The sequence below is a fragment of the Hyperolius riggenbachi genome, chromosome 7 (genome assembly GCF_040937935.1).
Source record: "Hyperolius riggenbachi isolate aHypRig1 chromosome 7, aHypRig1.pri, whole genome shotgun sequence".
Lineage (NCBI taxonomy): Eukaryota > Metazoa > Chordata > Amphibia > Anura > Hyperoliidae > Hyperolius > Hyperolius riggenbachi.
In genome coordinates this window covers 190,881,479-190,899,436 of record NC_090652.1, presented here as the reverse complement: position 1 = coordinate 190,899,436, position 17,958 = coordinate 190,881,479, and the positions used below count along the sequence as shown (strand labels likewise).

The following is a 17,958-nucleotide window of genomic DNA, read 5'->3' as shown; positions in this document are numbered from 1 at the left end:
GCTTCTAGCTGTGAAAATGGCCTTCGAGGAATGAAGGCATTTGCTGGAAGGGGCAGAGCACACTATTACTGTATATACAGACCACAAAAATCTTGAGTATATAGAAGGAGCTAAAAGACTGAATCCCAGGCAGGCCCGGTGGGCTTTGTTTTTCTCTCGTTTTAAATTTATTATAACGTATAAGCCTGGTAGCAAGAATGTGAAGGCTGACGCTCTATCTAGATGTTTTGAACCAGTGGAGGCTGTGTCTGTTACACCTACAAACATACTATCTGATCATGTCGTTATTTCTGCAACAGAGTTATCAGTAGATCTGCAGGAGTCACTTGCTCAATTTCAGGCAGAAGCTCCTGCTGGAAGACCTCCTGACTGTTTAGTTTTTCCTTTACATTTGCGGTTATCTGTTCTGAAACACTGTCACTGCAGTAAGATAGCCGGTCATCCAGGTGTAACCAGAACTCTAAATTTACTCCAGCGTCACTTCTGGTGGCCTTCCATTCGAAATGATTGCAAGAACTTTGTAGCAGCTTGTAGTGTATGTGCTAGGAGCAAAGCTACCAGGAATGCTCCTGCCGGAACTTTGCAGCCTTTGCCAATCCCCAGTTCTCCCTGGACCAGGGGCATAGCTAGAAATGACTGGGCCCCATAGCAAAAAATTTGTATGGCCCCCGCCCCACACACACACACAACCTTCCAACCCCACGGACCTCGAACCTCCCACCCAAACATTCCTCCAGGACCCTCCACCCCAATATTCCCACACCCCTCTAAGTACAGTATAAGTAGCCAGGTCTTTAGGTCTATAGGTGTCCCCAGTTTATTCAGTAGTCAGGTGCGTAACGATCAATCTCAAAACAGATGATTTATTTGTACAGGAGACGCATCTGATGGAAGGGATCGTGGGAGGAAGTGATTCGCTCCTGCAAATGCCCAACTTGCGCTCTCCCCTAAAATTTGGTGCTGTTACCGGCCCTCGTGTTTGTCAAAACTTGTTCGGTCCAATGGCGAATCATCAGGCCTTTCTCATGAAAATTTGTGGTATGTGAGAAAGTCTCAAATTTGCCGTGAGATTGAACTTCAAATTCTTACCCATTTATGCCAATTCCAGATGCAAGTAGAAACGTTCCTAGTATTTAGATCTGCGTAAAACCATCTGTACACTAAGTGGACATTGCATGGCAAATGTCAATACATTGCATGGCAAATGTCAATCTCTAGATGTGCAGTAGGTCATCCCTATGATGTTTGAAATTTCATTTCCTTCTTGGAGTACCACTATAAACTTGTTTGAATTACCGGTAGTTAAAAAAAAACAGCATTAGTCTAAAATGTCTAAAATAATTTTTAAATAATGAATTTCTTTTAGACTTACCTGGAAGCCACCATCCATAGATTCCCCAAACCAGGTGTGTTTCTTATTTTCAGAGTTGGTGTACCATTTTTTTCTTGGGATAACACTGGGGTTGGCATTTATGCAAGTTTCTCCAGTTTCCAAGTTGCATAAAACTTTAATAGCATCCATTTTACAGCCTTGGTTAGGGTCAATCCAATATTCTCCTATGAGAAAGTCCAATATTACATTGCTTAAAACTGTGAGTTCCAAACAATCTACAATTCCACATTACAACAGCCCCCAAATAAAAGATATACAAATTCTATAAATACCAATATCAATAAGGATGATCAATGTTATGCAAATGCTTCTGAGTTTATGCAAATGTATGTACATTATTTATGCAAATACAGTATATGCAGCTTGAAATTGGACCAATCAATTTAAACCTGGGTGGGATTTGAATGGTCCATTTTCAAACTGCATATCTTTGCACAAAGAAATATTTGCATCTCAATGATTATCCCTAATCACTAACCTCTCCCAAGAGTTTGGCTCTGTTAACACCATTCACTCTCCTTTTAGCAATGAGTGAAGAAGGACGAAAAAAGTCAATTTTCCGCCAATTGCTAAACGGAGAGTGAATGTTATATTGTATTTTATACATAGGAGTCATTCACACTTGTCATGCTGCAATCCGTGGCAGTAAGCAGACTGAGTCCACGACAATCCTGGGCCAGGCGGATGTGTTCCCCCATAAGGCCTATGGTGGAGCGCATCTGCCCCGGGCTCCAGCTGCATCACTGCGGACCATCAGAGCAGACATTATATAGTCTGCTCACTGGCTGCTCGTCATGCAGAAGTCAAGTGGGAATAAAAACCTAAATCTACACACACTTGTTCAGTTTACCTGGGCATGTACTATATCCTCAAGATGAAACACTAACAGACTTTATTCCCCTCCTAACTCAGATCAAACATATACACCTCCTGAATCCTTTTCCTAGGATCACAAATCCCTATTCAGTGATGCCAATCTCTGAAGATGTTTTATTTATTTATTTATTTTACAGACAACGATTCACAAAGCCGTGCTAACTTATGTGTTTATATATGTTACGGCCAGAACCCGAAGTTTGGCCACTTCTAGTTCTGGCCGGCCACTTCGGGTTCTGGCCGGCCAATGCGCGAAGTGGCCGCTGCGCTGCGGCCAATGTTAGAAATGGATTGATTCCTCTGACGTTAATGTATCTTCTGGCCGCAGCGCAGCGGCCAAACGTATAACAACTTAGTGAATTTATTGCAATTCAGCCGGCGGCAATGTAACAATTCAAGCCGCCGGCTTTTTCTCTGCATCTCTCTCCTTCTCCCCCCCCCCCTGCCTATGTCTCCTTCTCCTCCCGCCTCTCTCGCTCTCCTATATGGGCAGCCGGCGGGGACACGCGTGTCCCCCCCGGAGTCGTTCGTCGCGGCAGGGTTATCCTGCCGTTCTTGCAGAGCGGGTGCTGGCAGAAGCAATGTCTGCAGCCTCCCCGCTCTGCTGCCCTGGCACCACGAACGACTCTCGGGGACACTTATGGCTGCCCATAAGAGGAGGGAGAGAGAGAGGCAGAAAAAAAAAAAAAAACGCCGGCTGAATTGCAATAAATTCACTAAGTTGTTATACGTTTGGCCGCTGGGCTGCGGCCAGAAGATGTAAGGCTTGGTGGTGTATTCTCCACAGTCAGCATGCAACGCATGAGCTGGCGTGGAGGAGGTACACACACTAGCCCCAGGAAACAGGCTATCCCTAGTATAGTGGAGGGGAGGACTGACTCCAAAAGGAGATTGTGGCGCACAGAGCCGGTGCAGATCTGACAGCCACAAACAATGCTTTCGTTATAACGTCTCAGCGCAAAGTAGCGCTGAGCGCACAAACCAGAACTGAGGAGATCAGGACAGGTAGACAGAATGAACGCTTGCTAGCTAGCGGCTACCTAGCGACCGCAAGCGTCCAAAACCAGACAGACTGGAATGAGGCAGCCAATGCGATGCGGCGATGGCGTGCCTCACAAAGACAGGACAGGATAGTCAGAAAATAGCAGGATTAAGATAGATGAACGTAACACAGATAAATATACAATAAGTATGTTTTCCTAGCGTATTACAATTACAGCTATCAATGAAACTATTTGTAACGTCTGACTAACATATGTATATATCGGCAATGAACCGATATATGACATAAGCAGGAACGCTGACTAGGACTGGAGTAATACAGGGAACAGGACTCAGAAGGATTCGCTATCTCTTCGCAGAGATGAACGCAATCCACAAACAGTAACAGAACAGGATTCAGAAGGATTCGTTATCTCTTCGCAGAGATGAACGCAATCCACAAACGGTAACAGAACAGGATTCAGAAGGATTCGTTATCTCTTCGCAGAGATGAACGCAATCCACAAACAGAACCAGGAGCAGGGTAACTACCTCAGCACGGGTGGTCACGGTACGCGCAACCTACCAAAACGTGCTGGAAGCTGACTAACTGCACACAGGATATAAACAGTTCGTGTACGTATACATCAGCGACACTGATGTATCAACGTAACACAAATACAAGGAAAATAATAAACGTGCTGGTATGCATATATATTGGCAATGAACCAATATATGATGCAAAGACCAGCAAAGTATCTTTAGAACAAGAAACACGATCGAGGGCTGAAGCGACAGCAAGACAGGCTTAAGCTGAAGCTATGAAAACCCAAGGAAACTCTGCAGGAAGCAGATCTTTATACTGAGGTCATCCAATGGGAGCAGACATGCAGATTTCCACACAGGTGAATGATAATCAGTCACAAGCTGACAGCAGGGAAAGACAGACAAAGCTATGCAGCTTGCATGGAAATAGATCAGAACTGCCTGAGCTGCAGCACTACTACTTCCAGGAATAGCTGCTGCAGCAGCGATCATTACAGTACCCCCGCCTTTAAAAGCGGATTCCAGACGCTTTTCAAAACTGAAATTCCCAACAAAACAGTCTGACTGATAATTCATGATGACCGGGACAGCCCGGCAAGACCGAATTCCAGAATCAGTCCCCACAAGACTGGACCCATCAGAACCAGAACCTACAGAACCATGCCCATCAGTACTACAAGCCCCAGTGTGGCACCCATCAGAACCATGATTTCCAGAAGAAAGCCCTCCGAAATTCCCTGAGCGATACCCACTGCCTTCCAGGAACCATTCAGAAACGCCAAAGCCTTTGCAATGCCCACCGGTACTGTCTTTACCAACACAAAACCCACTGTTGAACCAGTCCAAGGCACCAGGACAAGTTTTCTCAGAGACCTCCCAGAACACCTTGAAGCTCCAAAGAGATCCCCATAGGTCAGAACGCCCCTTAGGCTCACATGGAGAACCATCAAGAACCCCCATGGAACCCAGGGCAATTCCCGAGTCAGGGCCACAAGGACAAACATCAATATCAGGGCTTTCAGGGACCAGAACCATCTCTGGGCATGCAGGCAGACTGGCAACATCAGAACATGTTCCCACTAAGGAAGCATCAGAGCACGCTAACACCTTAGACACACTTGGGCATTCTGGCACACAAAGAACATCTGGGCACACTGGCACAAGAGAAACCTCTGGGCACGTCAAGGAACTGTGAGCCTCAGGGTCAGCCAAGACGGGACCAAAACCAGGACCGGCCAAAAAAAAATCATCATGACTAGACTTCGCAACTACTGGATTTTTACACGAGAATGCAGGATCAGACTTAGATGTCGCTGATTCCAGCAAAGTCAGTAACAAATCAGATTCAGGGGCACTAACAAGACAGGACAAATCTTCTGATGTATGCACTGAACCAGATAGGGACTCCACAACTACCTCTGGACTGGACAGAAACTCATTTAATATACTGGATTGGAGCTCATGAGGCGCTGCAGAACAAGTCAGCATTGTAGCAGCCCCCACTGGACTAGGCAAAACTGAGGAATTCCCTGGACAGGAAGGGGACTCTGGAACCTCTGCCACAGCGGCCAGAGAACCAGAATCTTTCAGGATACAAGGCAGGGTTTCAGGAATGCTTACTAAATCAGACTGAAATTCTGAGACTTCTGTTATTTTGACCAGAGAATCAGAATTATCCATGTTACAGGGCAAGACTTCTGAAACATGCAGAGGACAGGGCTGGAGTTCCTCGGCTGTTACAACACTGGAGAGGGACTCAACAACATTGGTTAAATCAGACTGTGTACAGGGCAAGGTATCTGACACACTTGCTGACGAGGACAATATTTCAATGGCTTCTGCTTTGCTGGGCAGAAATTCATCAAGTTTTATTAGAGCAGACTGTAATTCCAAAACAGCTGCTAGACAAGTGAATATTACTGCAACACCAACTGAGGTAAGCAGTGCTTCAGACTCCTCTGCTAGAGGGTTTAAAGTATCCAAAGTACTGGGTGAAGCATAAGACTCTGCGACCACAGCTTCACTGGACAGGATCACTGAACAGTCCATATTGCAGGGCAAAACCATGGAAGCACCTGCTGGACAGCATAATGATTCTGTGACCTGAGTTTCATTGGAGAGATCTACCGCACAATTCATGGTACAGGGCAAATTTATTGGAAAATTTTCTGAACAAGGTTATAATTCTGCGATTTCAGGTTCACATAGCAGATGCTCTGAGCTATTTACGAAACTAGAGCGAGGTGTAGAAACAGGAAGATCAAGACACAATGTTTGCGCATCTGAATCACCATTCATTTGTAAAATTGGAAAATTCAGATGCTGGGGTTCTGAGGTTACTAGACAGGATTGCTGGGACTCGGAAACTGATGTAGTGCATCTATTGGCATCTGCTGGATCAGACAGGAGTTGAACTTTATTAACACAGGTAATTTCTGCAGAAGTGTTTGCAGAGACAGGCAAGATTTTTCTGGTGTCTGTTTCACTAAACAAAGAGTCATGAGTACTGGTTAGGCTGGACTCAGAAGTCAGCAGGACCTCTGGATTCTCTGCTGAGAAATTTGTGCAGGGCAAAGTTAAGAAAGTATCAGTGGCTTCTGTTTTACTGGGAAGTAATACTGAGTTATCCATGGTACAGGGTGGAGTTACAGGAACATTCACAAGACATGGTAGGGACTCAGTAACTGGAGAAGTGGGACAGTCTCCAATTGACAGTGTGTCTTCCCTGGTATCAACTGATTGAATCGCATAAAAATCATCCAAAATCATTTTCCACACATCGATCAATGGAGCCACAAAGTCATACCCACACACACCAGTTTTTATTAGGTTATAGGCAGACTTAATGCATGCATTCAATACTAATTCACTTTTTGCACTGTAAAATTGACAAAATGAACTTGAATCATTCTTCCATTCATTGACCAGAGCTTCCATCTCTCCTTTCTCAAATGGAGGATTCCAAGCATACTTAACAGGCAGATCACAGTTTGCAGATATGATTGTGGCAGGGACATATATTGGGTTAATTAGCAGGTGATTGGCAGATTCCTTATTCTTAAGAATCTCTAATACCTGTAGCAAGTGTTGAACTGTAGTGTATGCAAACTTTCCTTGCTTCACAAATAAGTTGATTTGTTCAATACTCTGTAATATCTCCTCATAATCATACTCAGATAATTCTTTTAAACAAAATTCTTTATTTTCCCTAGCCAGTGATGAAAGTTCATTAGTAGTTTCATAAGTCCATTTAACCCCCCTGAAAGACAATTGCATTTCATTATCTGTTAATGGCAGAATCTCATTATAGGTCTCAGTCACTAAGGATAACGATTCTGCAGATTGGACACGTTTCTTAGAACGTTTGCGTTTTGCTTTTGACCTAGCTGTTTTTGGTGATTTATTCAAAGCTGCAGGAAAATTATCAGTAACACTTTCTGCTTGCTGCTCATTCTTGCAAGCAATTGAAGGAGCAGCTGATTGGCCTGCTGCCAGGAGTTCATTAAGAGGAAAAGGCAATGGATCTATGCGCAACCAGTTATGGATCACAAACGCTAGAAATTCCAGCGGTCTCTCTTTCAACTCGGAATGATTGAGAACATCAAATGCCCACTGGAATAATTCCCCTTTAAACAAAATATAACTTAGTTGGAGTGCCCAGGTTGAAACAGGAGTCGCTTGGAGATCAGGATTGGCCAGGAACCTGGCACATTCAGAGAAAAACTCATTTTCTGTTTCAGAGCTAAGTTCTTCAAATTTCTTAAAGGAACAGGAACCATAATTAACAGTGTCATACTTTCTGGGAATCCCCCCCACAATGGGGATTGGTAATGGGGTTTTCATAATGTAAGGCTTGGTGGTGTATTCTCCACAGTCAGCATGCAACGCATGAGCTGGCGTGGAGGAGGTACACACACTAGCCCCAGGAAACAGGCTATCCCTAGTATAGTGGAGGGGAGGACTGACTCCAAAAGGAGATTGTGGCGCACAGAGCCGGTGCAGATCTGACAGCCACAAACAATGCTTTCGTTATAACGTCTCAGCGCAAAGTATCGCTGAGCGCACAAACCAGAACTGAGGAGATCAGGACAGGTAGACAGAATAACCGCTTGCTAGCTAGCGGCTACCTAGCGACCGCAAGCGTCCAAAACCAGACAGACTGGAATGAGGCAGCCAATGCGATGCGGCGATGGCGTGCCTCACAAAGACAGGACAGGATAGTCAGAAAATAGCAGGATTAAGATAGATGAACGTAACACAGATAAATATACAATAAGTATGTTTTCCTAGCGTATTACAATTACAGCTATCAATGAAACTATTTGTAACGTCTGACTAACATATGTATATATCGGCAATGAACCGATATATGACATAAGCAGGAACGCTGACTAGGACTGGAGTAATACAGGGAACAGGACTCAGAAGGATTCGCTATCTCTTCGCAGAGATGAACGCAATCCACAAACAGTAACAGAACAGGATTCAGAAGGATTCGTTATCTCTTCGCAGAGATGAACGCAATCCACAAACGGTAACAGAACAGGATTCAGAAGGATTCGTTATCTCTTCGCAGAGATGAACGCAATCCACAAACAGAACCAGGAGCAGGGTAACTACCTCAGCACGGGTGGTCACGGTACGCGCAACCTACCAAAACGTGCTGGAAGCTGACTAACTGCACACAGGATATAAACAGTTCGTGTACGTATACATCAGCGACACTGATGTATCAACGTAACACAAATACAAGGAAAATAATAAACGTGCTGGTATGCATATATATTGGCAATGAACCAATATATGATGCAAAGACCAGCAAAGTATCTTTAGAACAAGAAACACGATCGAGGGCTGAAGCGACAGCAAGACAGGCTTAAGCTGAAGCTATGAAAACCCAAGGAAACTCTGCAGGAAGCAGATCTTTATACTGAGGTCCCCCAATGGGAGCAGACATGCAGATTTCCACACAGGTGAATGATAATCAGTCACAAGCTGACAGCAGGGAAAGACAGACAAAGCTATGCAGCTTGCATGGAAATAGATCAGAACTGCCTGAGCTGCAGCACTACTACTTCCAGGAATAGCTGCTGCAGCAGCGATCATTACAGAAGATACATTAACGTCAGAGGAAACAATCCATTTCTAACATTGGCCGCAGCGCAGCGGCCACTTAGCGCATTGGCCGGCCAGAACCCGAAGTGGCCGGCCAGAACTAGAAGTGGCCAAACTTCGGGTTCTGGCCGTAACATATATAAGGATGTTGTGTAGTTGGCTCTGATGATCTGTCTGCTCACATTTTAAGGATCGCTTTAAGGATTTTACTAATCAAATTTACCAAAATTCCCTAGCAATTCAGCAGCATTAGGCAGTAAGTGAGGTATTTGCACTATTTATAACTTTATTCACTGCTAACACCATCTCAGCCTACACAAACAACAATCCCTCCCTACTCTCAAACTCCATCACTACTCCACCTTTCTGCACGCCCTTTCCTCCCTATCCTCCACTACCTACATATTACGACATGCTCTTCTCCACCTGCTCCTTCACCACCTATTCCTCACTAAGGTCACCTTATCTAATCGAGCCCCCCACTCTGTCTCCACCACCTGCCCACATCCCTTCCCACGCACTCACCTGCCACCCCCACCCCACTTTATCCTAGCCTCCCATTCTGCCCTCCACCCCCATGCAACTACAACACCACTCCATCACTGATTCCCTGCACTACCCGGTCTAACCCCATCTCCACCTCCCCAACAGTTCCTTCCCGCACCCACATTCACTCCCTCTCCTCCCTCATTCCCATCCAGACCTCTCACAAACACACAACCCCTCTCTCCTTCAGCCTCTGGAATGCTAGATCAGTCCGCAATAAACTCACTGAAATCCATGACCTTTTCCTCTCCAACTCCCTCACCCTCATTGTCCTCACAGAGACATGGCTCATCCCCTCTGATTCTGCTGCAGCAGCGGCCCTCTCCTATGGAGTAGAGATGGCCCGAACGGTTTCGCCGGCGAACCGATTTGCACGAACATCGGTGGTTCGCGTTCGCGGTGAACCGCGAACTATATGCGAGTTCGACCCTCCCCCTATACTACATCATTAGGCTAAACTTTGACCCTCTACTTCACAGGCAGCAGACACATGGTAGCCAATCAGGCTGCACTCCCTCTTGGAGCCCCCCCCCCCATCCCTGTATAAAAGCAGCAGCGTCAGCCATTTCCTCACTCTGTGTGCTGCGCAGGTAGTGAGAGAAGGGAGAGAGGTTGCTGCACAGATTAGGGAAAGCTTAGTTAGGCTCTTGTTAGGCTTGTTAGCTTGCTCCTTGCTGATACTTATAGCTAAAAAGCACCCACAACAGCTCTTTTGAGAGCTAATGTTGTTCTTGTGATCTGTTTTTTTTTGTGTGTGTGGCCCACTGACACTTGCATATACAGCCCTGTCAGTCAGTCACAGCTGGCCCTTGCTAATTCCTACTGTGCCACTGCCAGGCCCAGCACATTCAGTGCCTACCTTTTCACTGCACGTGTGTGACAGCTGCACATTTGTAATACCAGTCACTGCATACCTGTTCACGGTACCTGTGTGTGTGACAGCTGCACATTGTATTGATACCAGTCACTGCATATCTGTTCAGTGCACCTGCGTAACAGCACGCAGTGTTATATTATATACCAGTCACTGCATACCTGTTCACGGTACCTGTGTGTGTGACAGCTGCACATTTGTAATACTAGTCACTGCATACCTGTTCACGGTACCTGTGTGTGTGACAGCTGCACATTCAATTGATACCAGTCACTGCATACCTGTACAGTGCACCTGCGTGACAGCATGCAGTGTTATATTATATACCATTCACTGCATACCTGTTCACGGTACCTGTGTGTGTGACAGCTGCACATTTGTAATACCAGTCACTGCATACCTGTACAGTGCACCTGCGTGACAGCACGCAGTGTTATATTATATACCATTCACTGCATACCTGTTCACGGTACCTGTGTGTGTGTGACAGCTGCACATTTGTAATACCAGCCACTGCATACCTGTTCACTTCACCTGTGTGACAGCTGCACATTGTATTGTAATACCAATTACTGCATACCTTTCACTGCACCTGTGTGACTGCACCTTGTATTAGTCAAGTCAGTGCATATCTTTCAATTCATCCCCCCCCCCCGATATGGACAAAAACAGTCACAGGCAGAGACAGAGGAAGACCCGTAGGCAGACCACCCAGCAGGTCTGTTTGAGGTCATGCTGACGTGATTTTGTGTGGCCCTGGACCAAAGTACAGTGCCCAGAAGAAGGGACGTGCCATCAACTCCCAAGATTGTCAGAACGTAGTAACACAGAACACCACTGGCGTATCCACTATCTTTTTAACATAACCTGCAAATTTGGTGTTGCTAGGATGTAAGGGGCCTTTGCTATTAACTGCTGGGATATATTTCCCACGATCTGTCATTGACCGGCATTTAAATGTATCGTTTTTTTCTTTGAACTTTTAAAATCGATTTTCTCAAAAAGTATAAGGTCTTTTTGAAAAAAAAAAAATTTCCCCTTGCTCCCACTTTTCTTCTTAAAGTAACCTGCAAATTTGGTGATTCTGGCATTTAAGGGGGCTTTGCAATTAACCCTTAAATTCGGCGGGTTTTGAATCACGAATTCATGGCCGAATTTCCCCTGACCCAGATCCGAATGAATGCACCCGATTCGAATTCGAGTTCATTCGAATCGGGCGAATCCGAATTTGACCCAGACCCGATTCAAATGTACTCGAATCTAATTTGGGTACATTCGAGCATGCCTGGTCACTACCATATCACGCTGTTTGCATACTCTTGCATTCAGGGACCATCGTTATTTGCTGCCCTGGGTAGGTGCCCGAATGGCCACTGCAGTGTTTTTCATCTTGGATGTAAGACCTACGTCTATTCGGCATAAGGGGTTAAAGGAGAGTGTGGAAGCTGCAGCAGGTTTAGTAAATATGGAAATGCTTGCGTTGTACCAGCACCCCTCCTTTAAATTATTTTGGTGTACATCAGATTTGCATTACTGTAGTATTTATTGTAAAGAGCTACTATGGGTGAAATAATAAAAACTAATTAAAGGAATACTGTAGGGGTTTCGGGGAAAATGAGTTGAACTTACCCGGGGCTCCTAATGGTCCCCCGCAGACATCCTGTGCCCACGCAGCCACTCACTTATGCTCCGGCCCCGCCTCCGGTTCACTTCTGGAATTTCAGACTTTAAAGTCTGAAAACCACTGCGCCTGTGTTGCCGTGTCCTCGCTCACGCTGATGTCACCAGGAGCGTACTGCGCGGGCACAGACCATACTTCCAGAAGTGAACCGGAGGCGGGGCCTGAGAATCGGTGAGTGGCTGCGCAGGCACAGGATGTCTGCGTGGGACCATTAGAAGCCCCGGGTAAGTTCAACTCATTTTCCCCCAATCCCCCTACAGTATTCCTTTAAGTGCAGCAATATCCCAGATCCATATGCACAGGTATATACAGTAATATGTTTGTTTGTTAAAATATTTGTCATAATGGTTGAAATTAGATGTAGTCTGGTAATAGCTTAAATCACTAGCAACATCAAGTTTTAATTAACATGACCATAATCTTAATAATTAGAAACATAATTTATGTTCACACAGCCACACAGTGGCATAGCTATAAATTATGGGGCCCCATAGCAACATTTTCATGAGGCCCTTTCTTGATCAATGCCACCTGCCCCTACCCTATGGATATGAGTTGATTGGGCAATTTACATTCCTGTGCAGTGAACACTGTGTGCAGTCCTTGGCCTGAGAGACAAAGTCAAAGGATTGGATAAACAAAGGAAAGTTAATAGAGAACACATCAAGTACAACAGTGTTCTCCCCAGGCTCTTTTAACCAGGTGCTCCACCTGGCTAGTTTTGGTGGGCACCTGGCTGTCATTGGCTCACCTCCTCATCAACCTCTAATACTGCAAGCAGAGCTGTGCCGGCCCTGCATTCTCCCGTTGCACCCCACCCCAGTACTTTTTCATGCCACCCGGTTGGAAAAAAAATCTGGGGAGAACACTGTACAACCTGGGCCCCCTCTGATCCAGGACCCCATAGCTGTTGCTATGGCTACTGCTATGCCCCTGCAGCCACACAGTTACTGCACAATTATTTTATCTTGTTTACAGTTGTTTTATTTTGTTTACATGGATGACCAAGATAAGGGTAATTGAAACGATATCATGTTATGTTGTTTTGTGATTTACTTACCACTCTTAAACTCTGGATGGCACATTTTCAGATCATAACAGTTACGCGCTGGGTTCTTTCTTGAGCCATCTGGACTAATTATATTTTCTACTTGGCTACTGACTGCTTTCAGTGAAGTCATGATTTCTGCAATACTAGTTGTATCAAATGCTTGATCACCATAGTACTGTGCTCCAGCTGGTCCTTTTTCACCACTAAATGATCCAATATGAGATCCAGCACCATTACAACAAGGCCCAGGAGGACCAGGCTGTCCAGCAGATCCAGGCTGACCAGATGGTCCCTAAAAAAGATATATAGCAAGTTTACACAAAGTCATACTTTGTAATTCTGTTCAAGTAATATAGCTGCAAAGTATATCCCTTTTGGATGTTAACTGTTAAGGTGGCCACACACGATACAATAAAATGATCCGATTTTACAGTAATTCGATAAAAACGATCGTATCTCCCGAAAAAATCGAAAGCTTTTTTTTCATTCGACTGAAAAATCCGATCGGATTTCCCGTTTTCTTCGATTTTAATCGATCCGGACTGCCAGATATTTTTCTTCAATCTTCCTAAAGATTGTATGGTGTGTGTTAGATTGTCAATTTATTAATATACACACCCTAGCAATTTTGTTAGAGTTTCCAATCATTTTTATCATAATTGGGGGAAAAATTGAACATAGGTGTGTGGTACATTGGTCATATTTTTGAAATGTTACAATCAATCAGAAAAATTTATTGCAATTCTTAAATTGAACAGATATTTAAAAAAATGTATGGTGTGTGGCCACCTTTAGGCCTTGTTCACATCTAGTGCCTCCCGGTGCTTACCTGCGCACTACAATTTTTTTGTAAAGTTTTTCACTTCCTGACGCAAGTCAGGAAGCGAACTCTTTGACACGGAAAAGAATAAATACAATGTATTTACAATGTATTTATTCTTAAAAGTGCTCAGAAAATTGCTATACAAATTGCTTTTTCAAGCGTTTTGCGATTTCCCTATACCCTCCATTGTGGCAAATTTCCCCAAAAATGGTACAGGCAGCTTTGGTGAGTGGATCATAGTCAAACCGCACAGATGTGAACATTCTCATAGGGAATCATTGCACAAGTGCCTTTAGAACGATATTGAAAATCACTGGCGCGTAAAAAAAAGCCGAAAATGCGTGCGCAATGCTGCTTGGGCAGAATTATACACACCATCTTTCTGGACATCGCCATCCCACTGCATGTGTGCAGCCCATGCCACACCATCCAATCAGTGCGGTGGCCAATCACGGCCAGGCAGGAGGGGGTGTGTCTGTGGCAGATAGACATGCATACATACAGCGGACAGCATTATTTTCATATTTGAAAGGGTTTGTTCACACTAAGGGCATTTTCGGCTTTTTTTTTTACGCGCCAGTGATTTTCAATATCGTTCTAAAGGCACTTGTGCAATTATTCCCTATGAGAATGTTCACATCTGTGCGGTTTGACTATGATCCACTCACCGGCGCACAGTGCTCTGCCGACGGCAGAGAGAGCAGCCTGCGCCGGGGACAGAGTGGTGTGACTGTCGGGAGCGGCGGATTTTAGCGGGGATACGTCGGGAAGCGGCGGTTTACTGGACTAGCACCCTCTGGTCCTTAAGGGGGCAGAGGGTGCTGGTCCCGAAGTGGTTAAATAATTATTTTAAGATTGGCTGTTGTTGCAAGGTGGAGCAGGTCCTTTTTGGGGAGGCCAGCATAAAGGGCATTTCAGTAGTCCAGCCGTGATGTGATGAAGGCGTGAACTTGGGTTGGAAGATCCTCTGGGGGAATCAGATGTTTAATTTTTGCAATGTTCTTCAGATGAAAATAGGAAGATTTGACTACAGATGAAATGTGGCTTCTGAAACTAAATTCCCTATCGATTAGCACACCAAGGCTGCGCACAAGGTTGGAGCTGTTTATGCCTGAATTCCCTATCCTGATTAGTGTTGATTTAGGATACAGCTGTTTTGATGGCAAGCGCTGGCTTTGGACAACAAGGACCTCAGTTTTGTCAGCATTCATTTTTAACCAGTTATCATTCATCCACGCCTGTAGCTCAGCTAAGCAAGAATTTATTTTTGAAATAGGGTCTGTTCCACCATGTTTAAAGGACAGGTATAGCTGCGTTTCAGCGGCATAGCATTGGTACGTCAGGCCATGTTGTTGGATGATTGTACCGAGTGGTAACATGTAGATTGCAAACAACAGAGGGGATAGGATTGATCCTTGTAGCACTCCAAATTTTAGAGGTGCAGGGTTGGACAGGATAGGACCTAGGGATACTCTCTGTGTTCTGTCAGTCAAGAATGATCTGAACCACTGGAGGACTGATCCATTGATGCCACAGTACTCCTGCATCTGTTGAGCAAGATTTCATGGTCAACTGTATCAAAAGCCGCTGAGAGATCCAACAGGATTAGGATGGAGCATTCCCCTCTGTCCCTTGCCATGAGCAGATTGTTGCAGACTTGGATGAGGGCTGTTTCACAGCTGTGGTGTTTCTTAAAGCCAGATTGTAGAGGGTCCAGGATGTTGTTTGTTGAGAGCCTTGCTTCAAGTTGCAGATAGATAACCTTTTCAATAACTTCACCTAGGAAGGGGAGGTTGGAGACAGGTTTGTAGCTGCTCATTGCATCTGGATCCATGGAAGTTTTTTTAAGAAGGGGCTTGATGATTCCTTCTTTTAGAGAGGTAGGAAACCTCCCTGCTTGCAGAGAGCAATGTACTATTTTGTGAAATGCTGGACCAAACAGGTCAGGGCATTTCAGCATATGCTTAGTTGGTTCAGGGTCTTGGTCACAGGTTGTCTGGCGGAGGTGACATAGGAGGACACTAATGCTTTTGAAGTCCGTCCAGGGTGTTAGGTTGTTCTTGCAACTGTTTACAGGGGTTGAATAAGTCTTAGGTGCTGTGGACTGAATGAGAGACCGAATAGAGGATACTTTGTCAGAAAAGTAGCAAGAAAATTTCTCACATAGCTCTTTTGAGAATTTATAGTAGGATTTTGACAGGATGGGTTGCAGAGGCTGTCAACTGTGCGGAATAATTGGGCTGGCCTGTTTGCGGCCTCTTCGATCTCCTGTGATAGGTAGGAGGATTTTTTCTTAGTGATCGCATTTTGGTAGCTCCCCAGGTGAGAGACAAAGATGTGTTTGTCTTTTGAATTCTGAGATTTTCGTCATTTTCTTTCTAGTCTGCGCACTTCTTTCTTTAGGTCCTTTATTGGAAACCACCGTGCATGGTGAAGTGGTGTAGACCCTTTAATGCAAACTGGAGCAAGGGCATCATAAGCAGATGATACCACATGGTTGTACATCAGGACCATGGAGTCTGGGTCTGCGCAATGATTGGTTAGTCCATCGAAGTTGAGGATATTTTGAATGTGCTGGGGTGAGACATCTTTCAAAGAGCGGTATTTAATGAGTTCTTATCCTCTGTGTTTTATCGCTGGTGCTGTCAGAGAGAAGTGGAAGGTGTGGAAGGTGTGGTAGTCTGATCATAGGGTTTATTTCCATGTGTGATATTAAAAGTCTGGAATGGAATATAAGATCTAGGGTGTGCCCTTTCTTGAGGGTGAGGAAGTTGACAGCCTGAGAGAAACCCAGTTCACTCATTGTGAGAAGTAGTTCACTTCCTAGGTGTGAGTCATGATCATCCACCTATGCATTTAAATCTCCCAGGATCTAGGGTGTTCCACTGTTAGGCAGGATAAGAGTTCAGAGATTTCCTTAAGAAAGGCTGAGCCATTGCCTGGGGGGTGGTATATGAGCAATATGTTGATGTTTTTCTCAGCTGAGAGTTTGGCCACCAGGCATTCAAAGGATTCAGCCTATGGCCAGGGACCTTGTGTTCAAAGAGGATCTGAAGCATATGGCAACCCCCCTCCCTTGCGTTCTTGCCTATCACAGTGCAAGACTGAATAATTAACCGGTACAGCTGCTTCAAGAGTTGGGCCTGCATGTTTCCCAAGCCAGGTCTCCGTCAAAAATGTCAAATCAGAGAGCTCTATTAGGTCATGTATAGTTGCCTTTTTAATTATTTATTGATCTGGCATTGCAGAGTGTGGCTGTGATGGAGCTTTCCTGGGGACAATGACGAGGTATAGGGGGCGGGTCGATCAGCTGAATTTCGCCGGGAACTGTCTGCCGGCAAACCGATCGGGCCATCTCTAACCAGGCTTACAGGAGGTCCTCCAGCAGTCCAGGAGGGTATGTAGCCCTTTGAGGTGTTCCTACCCATCCATGGTGCACTTTTTAGACATTCAGTGGGAGAAGAGACTGCCAGTGAGGCGCTTGATTTGCGACAGCCCGACTCGCTGGAATTCAAGGCTCCTTATGTTTGACTGCCTGCTCCAACAAAAAAAAACAGGCGTCAACTATTGTCTGTACAAGTCTGGTGGTAGGACAGGCCGTGGGGATCTGGGGATTTTTTTTGGCACATCACTGGAAGCTCATGCACAATGCCTGCAGGCTACTGTGTCCGTTTGAAGAGGTGACAAACCTGGTGAGTCACAGTGAAGGCACCATCAGTGACCCATACGCGTTCTTCCTGGAGCATGCCCTGCGAAGAGTGGTGGATCAGGCCATAGAGGAGTGTGACCAGGAAGAGGAAGAGCTATGGGAACCATCACCACCACCACAACCAGGCTTGTTGTCGACACCTGCTGTACCTGCGGCAACACAGAGGGAGGAGTCAGAGGAGGAAGGTGGCTTTGAGGAGAAGGTGGAAGACCAAAAGCAGCAGGCATTCCAGGGGGCTTGCGGTCACCCTTTGGGTACCCGTGGTGTTGTACGTGGCTGGGGGGAGCAGGAGAAGGAGACCTTGCGTGACCTCAGTGATGAAGAGGAAGAGGGTCTAGCAGTGGCTAGCTCAGAATCCAATCT

At 45.3% G+C, this 17,958-nt stretch overlaps 1 protein-coding gene across 1 annotated transcript in view; it reads right to left on the bottom strand.

Annotated features, from left to right (window-relative positions):
- Window positions 1–17,958, bottom strand: part of COL3A1 (collagen type III alpha 1 chain) — a 2,242,195-nt gene that overhangs the window by 36,029 nt on the left and 2,188,208 nt on the right. Inside the window, exons 48-49 of the mRNA XM_068244947.1 lie at window positions 13,073–13,355; window positions 1,373–1,557 (exon numbers count right to left, since the gene is read on the bottom strand). Coding sequence (XP_068101048.1) covers window positions 1,373–1,557; window positions 13,073–13,355 — 468 coding nt within the window. The remainder of the gene's footprint in view (window positions 1–1,372; window positions 1,558–13,072; window positions 13,356–17,958) is intronic.